The sequence below is a fragment of the Dipodomys merriami genome, unplaced genomic scaffold (genome assembly GCF_024711535.1).
Source record: "Dipodomys merriami isolate MVZ:Mamm:240054 unplaced genomic scaffold, mDipMer1.0.p SCAF_52, whole genome shotgun sequence".
NCBI lineage: Eukaryota > Metazoa > Chordata > Mammalia > Rodentia > Heteromyidae > Dipodomys > Dipodomys merriami.
Window position 1 is genome coordinate 5,824,572 of NW_027206091.1, and position 14,243 is coordinate 5,838,814.

Sequence of the window (14,243 nt, forward strand, 5' to 3'; positions counted from 1 at the left end):
GCTCTGCGGACTCCGGTGATCTGGAGATGCCACTCCGGACCCCTGGAAGCAGTTCACATCCTACTTGGTCTGTTTGTTCTAGTGGATAAATTCAACCTGTGCAATCGGAAATCTTCACCACCTGCCTTGTGCAAGCGTCTCTTCAGGGACTCACATTCAAAATGCTTGCTAAGACTCTGTTTGGGAGGGGGGGGGTGGCTCCCCACTAGGAAGTAGAGTTCAAGTTTGGTCCAGGACTTCGTCCCTAGGAGTTTGTGGGTGTTTGATCGAAACCCCCGGGTAGATAATCCCTGGGGAATTTTTTTTTTTTAAGGTAGTTCTGTAATGAGGAAGGTGTTCCTAACCCATTGTTTAGCCAAGGGTACAATCTGTTATTGGGTTTTATTTTCCGTTCACACATGCTGGGCTTTATGCTCTGCCAGGAAACCGGAAAGAAAAATAAACTTCAGCTCTTGATATTAAAGCAACTCTCACAAGTTTGTAATCTTTAGGAGGAGGAAGCAAGGATAGCCCGGGTAATTTTCTCAGCACATCTGTTAAGAGTTAATTATGAAGGGCCTGGTGTGATACTGACAGAGGTTCAGGGGTAGGAAGAAATTCTTCTGAATCTCAAGTTTGTAAATTATGCTGAAAAGAATAGCCTTTTCACAGTACAAAACAAGATTAGTGATGTACTAAAAGGTAGATAGTCTTAATAGCACCAGTGTTGAGACAGGTCTTATTCCTGGGTAGGTAAGTTTTTCTTAAAAAGTAGACCTATACAGTATGTGGGTTCTGGGTGGGGCCCAGTGGTGAAGTGCTTACTTGGCTTGCCTGGGTTTTCAGCATGGCACACAAAATGAAACAAACAGGTCCCCAACTAAAGAGTAGAGCACAATTAAATTGTAGTGATGATTGCACAAGTCTGAAAATTGACTATACACTTTTGTGTATTAGGGCTTTAACTTAGGGTGTGGGTGCTGTCCCTTAGCTTTTTCCACTCAAGACTAGCCACAGCTCCACTTCCTGTTTTTTGTTGGCTATTGGAGCTAAGAGTGCATGGATTGGTTTTGAACTTAGATCCTCAGTATCAGCCTTCTAATTAGCTAAGATTACAGGCTTGAGCCACCTCAGTCCCACTGACTATACACATTTAAAAACTATCTAGTCTGTTTTTAAAAGAACTATATGAAGCTGAAGCTGGGTGCTCTGAGGCTCTGTGCAAGAAAGTAGTCTGGAAAACCAAAGAATACCCTAAACTTCCTCTTTTTTTTTCCCCCTTGTGAAACATCTTTTTTTTTTTTTTTTGTCGGCCATGGGGCTTGAACTCTGGGCCTGGGCGCTGTCCCTCAGCTCTTCAGCTCAAAGTGAGCGCTCTACCACTTGAGCTACAGCGCCACTTCCGGTTTTCTGGTGGTTTATTGGAGATAGGAGTCTCACGGTCTCTCCTGCTCGGGCTGGCTTTGAACCGCTATCCTCATATCTTAGCCTCCTGAGTAGCTAGGATTACAGGCGTGAGCCACCAGCGCCCGGCGTTGTGAAACATCTTGTATGCTCCCTGTCAAAACCCCTGTAGGTTACTTTTTCATCATCTCTCTTTCAGACAGGATCACGTTGTTTAACCCTAGACACCACTGTACTTTGGGATGCCACGTTCTACCTGTAGCTATTTTTGCTAATCCTGGAGCTTGAACTCAGGGCCTGGGCACTGTTCTGAGCCTTTTTGTGCTCAAGACTAGCTCTCTACCACTTAAGACAGCACCACTTCTGGCTTTTTCTGAGTAGTCTATTGGAGATAAAAAATCTTACAGACTTTCCTGATTGGGCTGGCTTCAAACCATGATCCTCAGATCTCAGCCTCCAGAGTAGCTAGGATTACAGACATGATCCACTGGTGCCCGGCTATAATTTAGAATATACTTGCCCTTATTTTGAAATTATTTTAGTAAGTTCTTCATGGATGAATATTAGCTGTATAGTGTTTTATGACTGAAATTATGGAAAATGTAGAGTTCTTGGTGAAAGCCACATAAAAATTGAAAATAAGGGGCTGGGAATGTGGCTCAGTGGTAGAGCGCTTGCCTAGCATGCATGAAACCCTGGGTTCAATTCCTAAGCACTACATAAGCAAAAAGAAAAAAGCCTTGGCGCTGTGGCTCAAGTGGTAGAGCCCTAGCCTTGAGCTGAAGAGCTGAGGGACAGCGCCCAGGCCCAGAGTTTAGGCCCCACAACCGGACCCCCCCCCCAAAAAAAAAAATCTCGTGAATTTTCCTGTCCAGGCTGGTTTTGAACTGCCATTCTCAGATCTCAGTCTTCTGGTGTGAGCTACCAGTGCCAGCTATTTTTATTCTTGACAACAACAAAGAAGCATGTATTTTTAAGGTTCTTTAAAAGCATTGTTTCTTTTTTTTTTTAAAGCGTGTATTTTAATGTGTCATTTTTTGTTGTATTTGAGATAGGATCTTGCTAGCTAGCCCAGGCTGGCCTCAAACTCATAAGTTTTAGTGCCTAAGCCTCCCAAGTGCTGGATTATAGGTGTATACCATTATGCCCAGCATAAAAAATTTAAAAAACTCTTTTCACTTCTGGAACCAATATTTTATTATTTTATAATTAAATTCATGATATCAAAATGTTTAGTCATTTACTTGTATTTATTACATTGCTATTTAATTGCTATATCCTTATGTGCCTTTTTCTAACTGGCCACACAATACTGGACACTTAAAGTTTTCAAAATTAGAACTGAGGAGTTCTAAGTTTTTAGAATTTACATGATTTGTCAAATAATTGGATACCTGAAAATTCCATCTCAAATCTTAGATGGAGTGATAATTTAAAAAATGAAAGTTTAAAATTTATTTACGGAATTTAGAATACTGTAAAATAGGTTGCTCTTTGTGTTTTCTTTATATACTTACTTATTTGAGACAAGTTCTTGCAAATATAGTTTGTTATCCTCAAACTTACTCCTCCTCCCTCCCTTCCCCCACAGTTGAACTCTGGGCCTGGGCACTGTCCCTCAGCTCTTCAGCTCAAGGCTAGCACTCTACCACTTGAGCCACAGCGCCACTTCCAGCTTTTTCTGCTTATGTGGTGCTGAGGAATTGAACCCAGAGCTTCAAGCATGCAAGGCAAGCGCTCTACCACTGAGCCACCTTCCCAGCCCCCCAAGCTTCTTAAGCTTTATGACCTCCTGTGATGGAGTACTTTTTTTTTTTGGTTGGTTGTGGGGCTTGAACTCAGGGCTTGGGCACTGTCCTTGTGTTCTTCAGCTCAAGGCTAGTGCTCTACTGCTTGAGCCACAGCACCACTTCTAGTTTTCTAGTGGTTTATTGGAAATAAGAGTCTCATAGGCTTTTCCTGCCTGGGCTGTCTTTCAACTGCCATTCTCAGATCTTAGCCTCCTGAGCAGCTAGGATTACAGGCATGAGTCACTAGCGCCCAACTGGAGTACTTTTTATTTTGTACTTATTTTATTTTCTTGTGCTGGAGGTCTAAGCCAGGGTCATGCACATTGCTGGACAAGTGCTATACTACATCCTGCCCTTCTCTTACTCTCCAAATTTTGGATTAAGAGTTAATCTGGCCAGGTGCTCCTGACTTTGCTTGTAATCCTAAATTACTCAAGAGGCTGAGATCTGAGGATCCAGGTTCCAAGCCAGAAGTGGAAATGTGGCTCAAGTGGTAAAGTGCTTAGCATTGAGTAAATAAGCTTGGGGACAGCACTCAGGCTCTTGAGTTTTCTTCCCAGGGCTGGCACCAAAAAAAACACAACAAAACCAGCAATAGCAACAGTTATCTGATGCAGGTAGGTCTTAAGTTCAGTATCAGCCTGGGCTACATAGAGAGGCCTTCCTTCAAAAAAAAAAATTTTTTTTTCTATTTTTGCCAGTCCTGGGGCTTGAACTCAGAGCCTACACACTGTCCCTGAGCTTCTTTTACTCAAAGCTGGCACTCTACCACTTGAGCCACAGCACCACTTCTGGTTTTTTCTGTGTATGTGGTACTAAGGAATCGAACCCAGGGTTTCATGCATGCTAGTCAAGCACTCTACCATTAAGCCACATTCCCAGGCCCCCTATCCTCCTGATTTTTTTTTTCTCAATATACCTTTTAAAATAGTCACAGAAGCCCAGTGCTGTTGGTTGGTAGCTCATACCTATAATCCTAGCTACTCAAGAGACAGATCTGAGGATCAGGGTTGGAAGCCAGCCCAGGTAGGAAAGTCTGTGAGACTCTATCTCCAATTAAGTCACAGAAAAAGCTGGAAGTGGCACTGTGGCTCAAGTAGAGTGCTAGCCTGAGCAAAAGGAGCTCAGGGACAGGGTCCAGACAGAGTTCAAGCCTCAGGACTGGTTTAAAAAAAGGGGGTGGGTGGGCTTAGAATTGCTTTGTTGGTGTTATTCAGACAGTAGTCCAGGCTAACCTTGAACTAATTTTATAATATTCCTACCTCAGCCTCTAGAGATCTGAGACTACAGATATGCACTACCACACCTCGTTTAGTCTTACTGTTGTTGTTTTTTAAGTTTCTTTGGTGGGGACAGTTTCTCCTCCATGAAAAATATGAACTGTAATGTACATCCTGAAGAGATACCTAAAATAAAAAGAATATTTGAAAACAGATCCTTGTGATGTCCACCTAGGCTTAGAGAGATGTTGGCAGCAACACAAAACCTTCCCCCTCCTTGTATCCTGCCATAGTAATCTTTACCTTCCTAAACTAGATATAAGGGCTTTGAAGCATTTATAGTTTACTATATAAGTTCATATCCCTAAATAATATCGTTATAGCCTCTTTTTTTTTTTTTTTTTTTTTTTGTCGGTTGTGGGGCTTGAATCTGGGCCTAGGTGCCTCAGCTCTTCAGCTCAAGGCCAGTGCTCTACCACTTGAGCCATAGTGCCACTTTGGTTTTCTGAGTAGTTTATTGGAGATAATAGTCTCACAGACTTTCCTACCCTGGCTGGCTTTGAACCGCAATCCTCAGATCTCATCTTCCTGAGTAGCTAGGATTACACGCATGACCCACCAGCTCCTGGCTTAGTTATAGCCATTTTTGATCTTACATAAATGCAATTAATTTTGTATGGTATTTTACTTCAGGCTTAAAAAAATTAGTGTAAAAGTGATGGACAGAGGATTTACAGTTACAGGTAAAGAGTATTTATTTATTTATTTATTTATTTTGCCAGCCCTGGGACTTGAATTCGGCTTTTTCTGTTTATGTGGTACTGAGGAATCAAACCCAGGGCTTCATGCATGCTAGGAAAGCACTCTACCATTAAGAGACATTCCCAGCCCCAAGAGTATATTTCTTTTTGGACAGCGTTACCTCTTCCCTTGTTGTCTCCCAGTTTTTTCCACCTGTCCCCAACCAAAGTTGTATAGTTCATTTTCTTTTTTTTTTTTTTTTTTTGGTCGGTAGTGGGACTTGAACTCTGGGCCTGGGCGCTGTCCCTCAGCTCTTCAGCTCAAGGCGAGCGCTCTACCACTTGAGCTACAGCGCCACTTCCGGTTTTCTTGTGGTTTATTGGAGATAGGAGTCTCACAGTCTCTCCTGCCCGGGCTGGCTTTGAACCGCGATCCTCAGATCTCAGCCTCCTGAGTAGCTAGGATTACAGGCGTGAGCCACCGGCGCCCGGCTGTATAGTTCATTTTCAACATAATGTCTAGTGAGTACTGCTGCTGCATTTGTTCACTCTTTGAACCTCCATTTCTGTGGTCCCCCACCCCTGCTCCTCACAAAGACAGTTAAAAGTACAAACAAGACCAAAAAAAAAAAAAAAGCAGTGAATTGGTGGCATTCCCAATCCTAGGTACTTAGGAGTTTGAGATCTGAAGATGGAAGTTCGAAGCTAGCCCAGGCAGGAAAGTCCATGAGACTTATCTCCAATTAACCATTCAAAAACCAGAAGTAGGGGCTGGGAAGGTGGCTCAGTGGTAGAGCGCTTGCCTTGCATGCATGAGGCCCTGGGTTCGATTCCTCAGCACCACATAAGCAGGGAAAAAAAGCCAGAAGTGGCACTGTGGCTCAAGTGGTAGAGCGCTAGCCTTGAGCTGAAGAGCTAAGGAACAGCGCCCAGGCCAAGTTCAGGCCCCACGACCGGACCCAAAAAAAAAAAAAAAACTAAACTAAAAAACAAAAACCAGAAGTAGTGCTTTGTAGTTCAATTAGTAGAGCACTAGCCTTGAGCACAAAGAGGCCCAGGGACAGCGCCCAGGCCAAGTTTTAGCTCCACAACCAACAAAAAGAAAAAAATAAACCTCTTGTTTCCATTTCTACTTAGGGCTTTTGTTGCTACATAATGCTCCAGCATGAATATAACAGGAGTTCATCCCTTCTGGGGTTTTGGACTTACATAGATTGTTTAGTTTTTGGCTGTTACAAATAATACTGCCAAGAACATTTGTGTTTAAGTGCATGTTTAGTTTTCTTGAGATTGTATGCTTAGAAATTGAATCGCAAAGAACATAGGGAATGTGCATATCCTTGTCTTTTTGGGGTAATGTGAAGCAATTTTTTTGTGATAGTTGTAACTAGTTTTTAGTTCCATTTTCACAAGAGTTCTAGTTCTATATTCCCCACCAACAATAATGCTTGGGATCCTAAGTTGTCATTCTACATAAGTATGTAGTCTAATGTGGTTTTCATCCTCATTTTCCCTAACTACCAATGAAGTCAAAGGTCTTATGTCTTAACTCTTTGGATCTCTCATGAGATATTGAAATTTATTGCTCAATTTTCAATTGAAATGCATGTCTTTCCTAGAATTCTAAATGTGAATTCTTTTTTTTTTTTTTTTTTTGGTCAGTTGTGGGGCCTGAACTCTGGGCCTGGGCGCTGTCCCTCAGCTCTTCAGCTCAAGGCTACGCTCTACCACTTGAGCCACAGCGCCACTTCTGGCTTTTTCTGCTTATGTGGTGCTAAGGAATTGAACCCAGGGCCTCATGCATGCAAGGCAGGCACTGTATCACTGAGCTACCTTCCCAGCCCCTGAATGTGAATTCTTTATTGGATATCTGTATTGCAAATCTTCCCATTTAAGGTTTCTTATGATGGTCATAAGTTCTGAATTTAAATGTTGACATGTTTATGGAACTTTACTTTTTTTTTTAACTTTTACATTTTTTTAAAGTGGACTGGTGCTATTTAAAATTTTTTTTTTTGTTGCTTTTTTTTTTTTTTTGGTGTCTTTCTCTACCCAATATCACAAGATGCTTTTTTTTGGGGGGGGGGTCTGGTCGTGGGGCCTGAACTCTGGGCCTGGGCGCTGTCACCCAGCTCTTCAGCTCAAGGCTAGCGCTCTACCACTTGAGCCACAGCACCACTTCCGGCTTTTTTCTTTTTGCTTATGTGGTGCTGAGGAATCGAACCCAGGGCTTCATGCATGCAAGGCAAGTGCTCTACCACTGAGCCACCTTTCCAGCCCCTCACAGGATACTTTTTCAAACCTATTGTTTTTTTGTTTTGTTTTTTTTTCACTTTTAGATTACTGTAATGTACTTGAAACTGATTTTGTATATGTTACAAAGTGTTTAGAGCTTTATTCCATATTATAATTTTAAGTCTTTAACTTGGATATTACTTATAATATAACTATATGAAAACTGCTTTTGAAGTTTTAGTCAGTTAACATTTGATATATGGAATTTGGTGCTCAGAGGGCCTGGTTTCACCTGGTAAACTATTGTAATTTGTGCTTATTTTAGTGTAATTATTAACGTTCATTTTTCCTCTTAAAATATTCATATTTGGATAAATAATTGTGTGATCACACACTGTAAAAGCCTAATAGTCACAGAGGTACTGTTAAATAGTTGATTGATTCTCTTCATAGTCTACTGGAGGTTTCACAGACCGGTGCTAGCTTGGGTGAGTTTGAGGAACCTAAGTAAATGTCAAGAAATCTTAAAGACAAGCCGGGCATTGGTGGCTCATGCCTGTAATACTAGCTACTCAGGAGGCTGAGATCTGAGGATCCCAGTTCAAAGCCAGCCTGGGCAGAAAAGTCTGACACTCTTATCTCCAATAAACCACTAAAAAAACTAGATGTGACGCTGTAACTCAAGCGGTAGAGCGCTCACCTTGAGCTGAAGAGCACAGGAACAACGCCCAAGCCTAGAGTCAAGCCCTACGACTGACAAAAAAAAAAAAAAAGAATCTTATTGATGTCCATCTGTTAAGTATGTTCAGGAATAATTTGGGCCACAGTTTGTTTCAGCCATCTGTATCAGTTTACAGTCTGCTATAGCAGTTTATAGTTAGCTGTGCATTCCTAGCACAACCTTTTATGCTTAATCTTCTTTGCTTATTTGCATGTGTTTGTTATTTGTCTCCACCTTCAACCTGCCTCTTCCAGAGTGAGATTTTGGGATGAATGAATGTTTATTTAATGAGTTAGTAAAATACAAATAGTTTAGCATTTTAGCCTGTTAGTCTGTAGATGTCTCTTGGGGATAACTCCAAAAAATGTTTTCTCAGATTCACAACTGTTTTTCCCCTTTAAAAATAAATGTCTGAGGCCGGGCGCTGGTGGCTCACGCCTGTAATCCTAGCTACTTAGGAGGCTGAGATCTGAGGATCACGGTTCAAAGCCAGCCCGGGCAGGAGAGACTGTGAGACTCCTATCTCCAATAAACCACAAGAAAACCGGAAGTGGCGCTGTAGCTCAAGTGGTAGAGCGCTCGCCTTGAGCTGAAGAGCTGAGGGACAGCGCCCAGGCCCAGAGTTCAAGTCCCACTACCGACCAAAAAAAAAATAAAAAAATAAAAAAAAAAATAAATGTCTGGTCCTTACAACAAGAATATTGAAGAGCTGGACGCTGATGGCTCACACCTGTAATTCTAGCTACTTAGGAGGCTGAGATCTGAGGATCATGGTTCAAAGCCAGCCTGGGCAGGAAAGTCTGTGAGACTCTTATCTCCAATAAACCACCAGAAAACTGGAAGTGGCCCTGTGGCTCAAGCGGTACAGCTCTGGCCTTGAGCTGAAGAGCTGAGGGATAGCACCCAAGCCCAGAATTCAAGGCTGGCTTTGAACTGTGATCCTCAGAATCTCAGCCTCCTGAGTAGCTAGGATGGCAAGCGTGAACAACAGACACCTGGCCAGAGAATGAATTTTTCTGACCTAATTGACATTGAGGAGATAAACTTGCCTTAGGACTCAAGCTCAATTATCATTTTCTTTTCTTTTCTTTCTTTTCTTTTCTTTCTTTCTTTCTTTCTTTCTTTCTTTCTTTCTTTCTTTCTTTCTTTCTTTCTTTCTTTCTTTCTTCCTTTCTTTCTTTCTTTCTTTCTTTCATTTTTTTTTTTTGTCGGTTATGGGGTTTAAACTCTGGGCCAGGTGCTGTCCCTCAGCTCTTCAGCTAAAGGCTAGTGCTCTATCACAGCACCATTTCTGGTTTTCTGAGTGGTTTATTAGAGATAAGAGTCCTACCTGGGCTGGCTTTGATCCTTAGATCTTAGCCTCCTGAGTAGCTAGGACTACAGGTGTGAGCCACCAGTGCCCAGCTCAATTTATAATTTTCATATAAAGTTTAAGTGAAGAATCAGTGGCAGATGCAGGTATAGTTTCTGCACTGGACCTGCAAATGAACACAGTGGCTAAACCATGAGGCTAAAATGACCCAGATTGTTATTTAAAATGAAACTGATTTTGTGTGTGTGTGTGTGTGTGTGCGTGTGCGTGTGCGTGTGTGTGTCAGGATAAGAACTCATGGAAACCAGGGGGCTGCAGCAGTGGGAAAAATGATTATATAAATCAGTTGTTTATGACAAATGGGGCCAGGCACTTGTAGCTCACGCTTGTAATCTTAGCTACTCGGGAAGCTGAGATCTGAGGATCAAGGTTCAAAGCTAGGCCCAGGCAAGAAAGACTCTTAGCACCATTTAACCATAAGAAAACCAGAAGTGGTTTAAAGTGGTAGAGCATTAGCCTTGAACGGAAAAGCTCAAGGACAGTGCCCAGGTCCTAAGTTCAAGCCCCATGTTTGACCAAAAAAAAAAAAATCAGGGATGGGTAAAAATGTAAATATGGCAGGTTGTTAGCAGATTATTTGTTTTGTAATCTGCCAAGTCTTGGTCACTGCTGTAGTTTATCCACTACTTGATTGTTAATTGAGCCATAAACCATGGCCCCAGTGGAAAGACTTAACAGCTTCATATTTTGAGTGGAATACCTATGGGCTAATTTATTTTTTGCATGATTTGGAAATCTAAACCCAGCAATCGCAAAATCACTACCTAGAAACACCAGGGATCTTCCAGCCTGATTCTTTTAGTTGTCCTATTTAGTGGAGTCGCCAGAACTCGTAGCCTTGGAAACCGTTTTTTGTTGCTAGAATACTTGGTAATTCTGACAGTCTGTAGTCAAGTGCCAAAAAGTATCTGTTCATTTTCTAGTGGTAAGATGAGACATGACTTTGTGTATCCGTAGAGAGAACAGTGCAATTCGGGAGAAAATAATCGTAGAAGGAAAGACATAAAGGTAAAGAAATCTTACCTGTAACCAAGCTCAGTGGTGGCGCCTGCCTGTAATCTTAGAGCTACTCTGGAGGTGGAGGCAGAAGAGTCTCAGGTGAGGCCTGCCCCTTGAGACCCTGTCAAAAACAAATACAAACAGTAGGGCTAAGGGCTGGACTTAGGCAGTAGAGAACTTGCCTAGCATACTCCAAGGCTATAGGTTCAGTCTCCAGTACCACCACAGGATGGGAAAGAGATTTAAAATAGCAAGAGTTGCTGGGCCCAGTTGGCTCATGCCTATAATCCTAGCTACTCAGGAGACAGATCTGAGGATCGTGGTTCAAAGCCAGCCTGGGCAGGAAAGTCCTTGAGACTCTCCAGTTAACCACCAGAAAATGGAAGTGGTGCTGTGGCTCAAGTAGTAGAGCACTTGCCTTGAGCAAAATAGCTAAGGGACCAGTACCCAGGCCCAGAGTTCAAGCCCTATAACTGACAAAAAAAAAGTTTGATTTAACTCTTGTCACATTGCTAACAGTAGTAACTACAGATAGTTTAACTTTAATTGTATTGATTGATTGATTTAGTGCTGGTCCTGGGGTTTGAACTCAGGGCACGGGCACTGCCCCTGAGCTTTTTTACTCAAGACAAGTGCTTTACCATTTAAGTCACAGGTCCACTTGTAGTGGTAGTAAGGTTTAAAGTCAAGGTTTCATGCTTGGTAGGCAGGTACTTTACCACTTGAGCCACATCCCTAATCTTGAACTCTCTTCTAGCTGAGGATCATGGCTGGAAGCCAGCCCAAGCAGAGAAGTCCATGAGATAAATCTCTGTTTATTTCCTTTTTTGTTGTTGTTGTTGCCAGTCCTGGGACTTGAACTCAGGGCCTGGGCACTGCCCCTGGGCTTCTTTTGCTCAGGCTAGCACTCTACCACTTGAGCCACAGTGCCATTTCTGGCTTTTTCTGTTTATGTGGTACTGAGGAATTGAACCCAGGGCTTTATGCATGCTCATGCTAGGCAAGAACTCTACCACTAAGCCATATTCCCAGCCCCTCATCTCTGTTTAATTACCAAAATAGTTGGAAGTGGATCTGTGCTCTAAGTACTAGAGTGCTTGTCGAGCATAAAAAGCTCAGGGGCAGTGTCCAGGCCCTGAGTTCAAGCACTAGAAACAGCGTACACACAAAAAAGGACTAGGGACATAGGAAGTAAAGTGCCTGCCTAGCAAGCACTTTGAGTTCAGACCTTGAGTTCAAACATTGGGCCTGGCAAAGGAAAAATGGGATATCACATGTGACTTGCTGCAATTGCCTGCATGTATAAAAATAATGGGTGAGCCAATTTAATTTCTGTATTAACAGAATTCCCACACCAGTTGCATGCGCACTAATTCATGTTGAAACATGGTATAGCAGAATACTGACAGTCATTTACTTTCCTGTGCTTCCCATTCCTCCTTCCTTTCATTGGATCCTTCAGTATCTACAGCTGATGTCCGGCCACTTGAGCCCTTCTGATTACATTCTGCAATGTCCTTTACAGGGATGTAATAATTACACTCTTCATGGAAATCCTACATTTGGTCCAGGCCAGGCTTCAAGATTAAAGCATGTTTCATAAACTTAGAGTGGGGCTGGGGAGGTGGCTCAGTGGTAGAGCGCTTGCCTTGCATGCCTGAGGCCCTGGGTTCAATTTCTCAGCACCATATAAGAAAAAAGAAAAAAGCTGGGAGTGGCGCTGTGGCTCAAGTGGTAGAGCTCTAGCCTTGAGCTGAAGAGCTGAGGGACAGCGCCCAGGCCCAGAGTTCAGGCCCCACGACCGGACCCAAAATAAATTAAGTAAATAAATAAACTTAGAGTGTAGATAAATCAATCTTACGGGCTGGGAAGGTAGCTTAATGGTAGAGTGCTTGCCTCGCATGCATGAAGCCTTGGATTTGCTTTCTCAGCACCATATAAGCAGAAAAAGCCAGAAGTGACACTGTGGCTCATGTGGTAGGGCACTAGCCTTAAGCAGAATTGCTGAGAGTCAGCACCCAGGCCCAGAGTTCAAGCCCCACGGCTGACCCCCCTCCCCCCCCAAAAAAATCAATCTTCATGAGGTAATAGACATTCTCAGAAGCCTCTTAAGACAGTGAACTTGAGACTTTAAGAGACTCAGGAAATAGGTTCAAATTCAAATTTCTGGATGCTGCCCCCAGAAAATCTTGTCAGTGGACATCTTTATTTGTAACCAGCTTACTCTGCCAATGCAGGTGGTCCATAGTTTAACTGAGTGATACTGTCCTCCATGTTAAAATAATGAGATTTAATTATATGGTAGCTATTTTAAGTAAGTAGGGCGTTAAAGGCTGCCCCATGTGTCTGCAGAGCTGACAGTTGCTCAGCTTAGCTTTTTGAGGGCTTACGCTTACAAGGTAAATGTTACCTATGACCTTCTTGTCTTCTCTGTCTCAAAGCTCGAACTCTGGGAAAAGCTTAGTTGCCATCCCTCTCTAGTGAAGAAGTATGACATAGGTTGACAAATTTTTATTTTACTGAATGAAGACATTAAAAACAAATGAGCAACATCCACCCATACCAAAATTCACAACCCTACCCTCAGAACAAAATAAAACAAATTTGCTTGAATCTCAAAATAAATAAGTAAAATAAATGAGCAATTCAAGAAAGGACATTTCTAGTAACTCACCACAACCATCAATGGTACAAACAAAGTTTTATGAGGAACATAGCCTTGTATTACAGTCTTTTAAAGTGCATACATTTATGTCAGGTGCCATTGGCTTATGACTGTAATCCTAGCTAATAAGGAGTCTGATACCTGGAGTGATGGCAGTTTAAAGCCAGCTAGGCAGAAAAATCGATGTGATTCCTGTATTTTATTACCAATTAATGAATACTATTTAGTACTTGGAGCAGAATTGTTAGGGCCTACTTGAATATGATAAGCAGTAAACACAGCTAATGTTTTCTGTTTTCTCATCAGTTCGATCCTTTGGTACAGAAGACAGACCGACAGATCGTCCAATACCACCTCGAGATGAAGTCTTTGAATACATCATATTCCGTGGGAGTGATATTAAAGACCTCACTGTCTGTGAGCCACCAAAACCACAATGTTCTTTGCCTCAGGACCCAGCCATTGTTCAGGTAACAATAATAGATTGGTCTTATGGTACAGTGAACCTTACACCATGCCTAGCCTTGGCTAGCCAATTGAGCAGACCTGCAGCTTACCACTTCCAAGTTTCCTGGATATCTAAAACACCTTAAATAATGTTCTTATTGGGTGTTTCTCTTTGGACCAAAAATAATTTTTATTTAAAAACATTTTTCTGTTTCAACAAAATTAAGTTGTTTGAGAGGTTAATGGCATTTATTGAGAGATGAGAAGCACCTATTAAAAGCATAGGCACCAGGGCTGGGAAGGTGGCTCAGTGGTAGAGTGCTTGCCTTGCATGCATGAGGCCCTGGGTTCCATTCCTCAGCACCACATAAGCAAAAAGAAAAAAGCCGGAAATAGCGCAGTGGCTCAGCCTTGAGCTGAAGAGCTGAGTGACAGGGCCCAGGCCCAGAGTTCAGGCCCCACGACCGGGCCCCCCCCCCAAAAAAAAAAAAAAGAAAGAAAAAAAAGCCAGAAGTGGCGTTGTGGCTCAAGTGGTAGAGTGCTAGCCTTGAGCTGAAGAACTGAGGGACAGCTCCCAGCCCAGAGTTCAGGCCCCATGACCGGACACCTTCCCCCCCCCCCCCCAAAAAAAAAAAAAAAAAGAATACAACTGATAAAAAGCATAGGCATGG

General features: G+C 42.5%; 1 protein-coding gene across 4 annotated transcripts in view; it reads left to right on the forward strand.

Annotated features, from left to right (window-relative positions):
- Lsm14a (LSM14A mRNA processing body assembly factor) overlaps positions 1-14,243 on the forward strand; it is a 40,244-nt gene that overhangs the window by 958 nt on the left and 25,043 nt on the right. For all 4 annotated transcript variants that reach the window (XM_069998574.1, XM_069998575.1, XM_069998576.1 and 1 more), the window contains exon 2: positions 13,432-13,595. In XM_069998574.1, the coding sequence (XP_069854675.1) occupies positions 13,432-13,595 (164 nt within the window). The remainder of the gene's footprint in view (positions 1-13,431; positions 13,596-14,243) is intronic.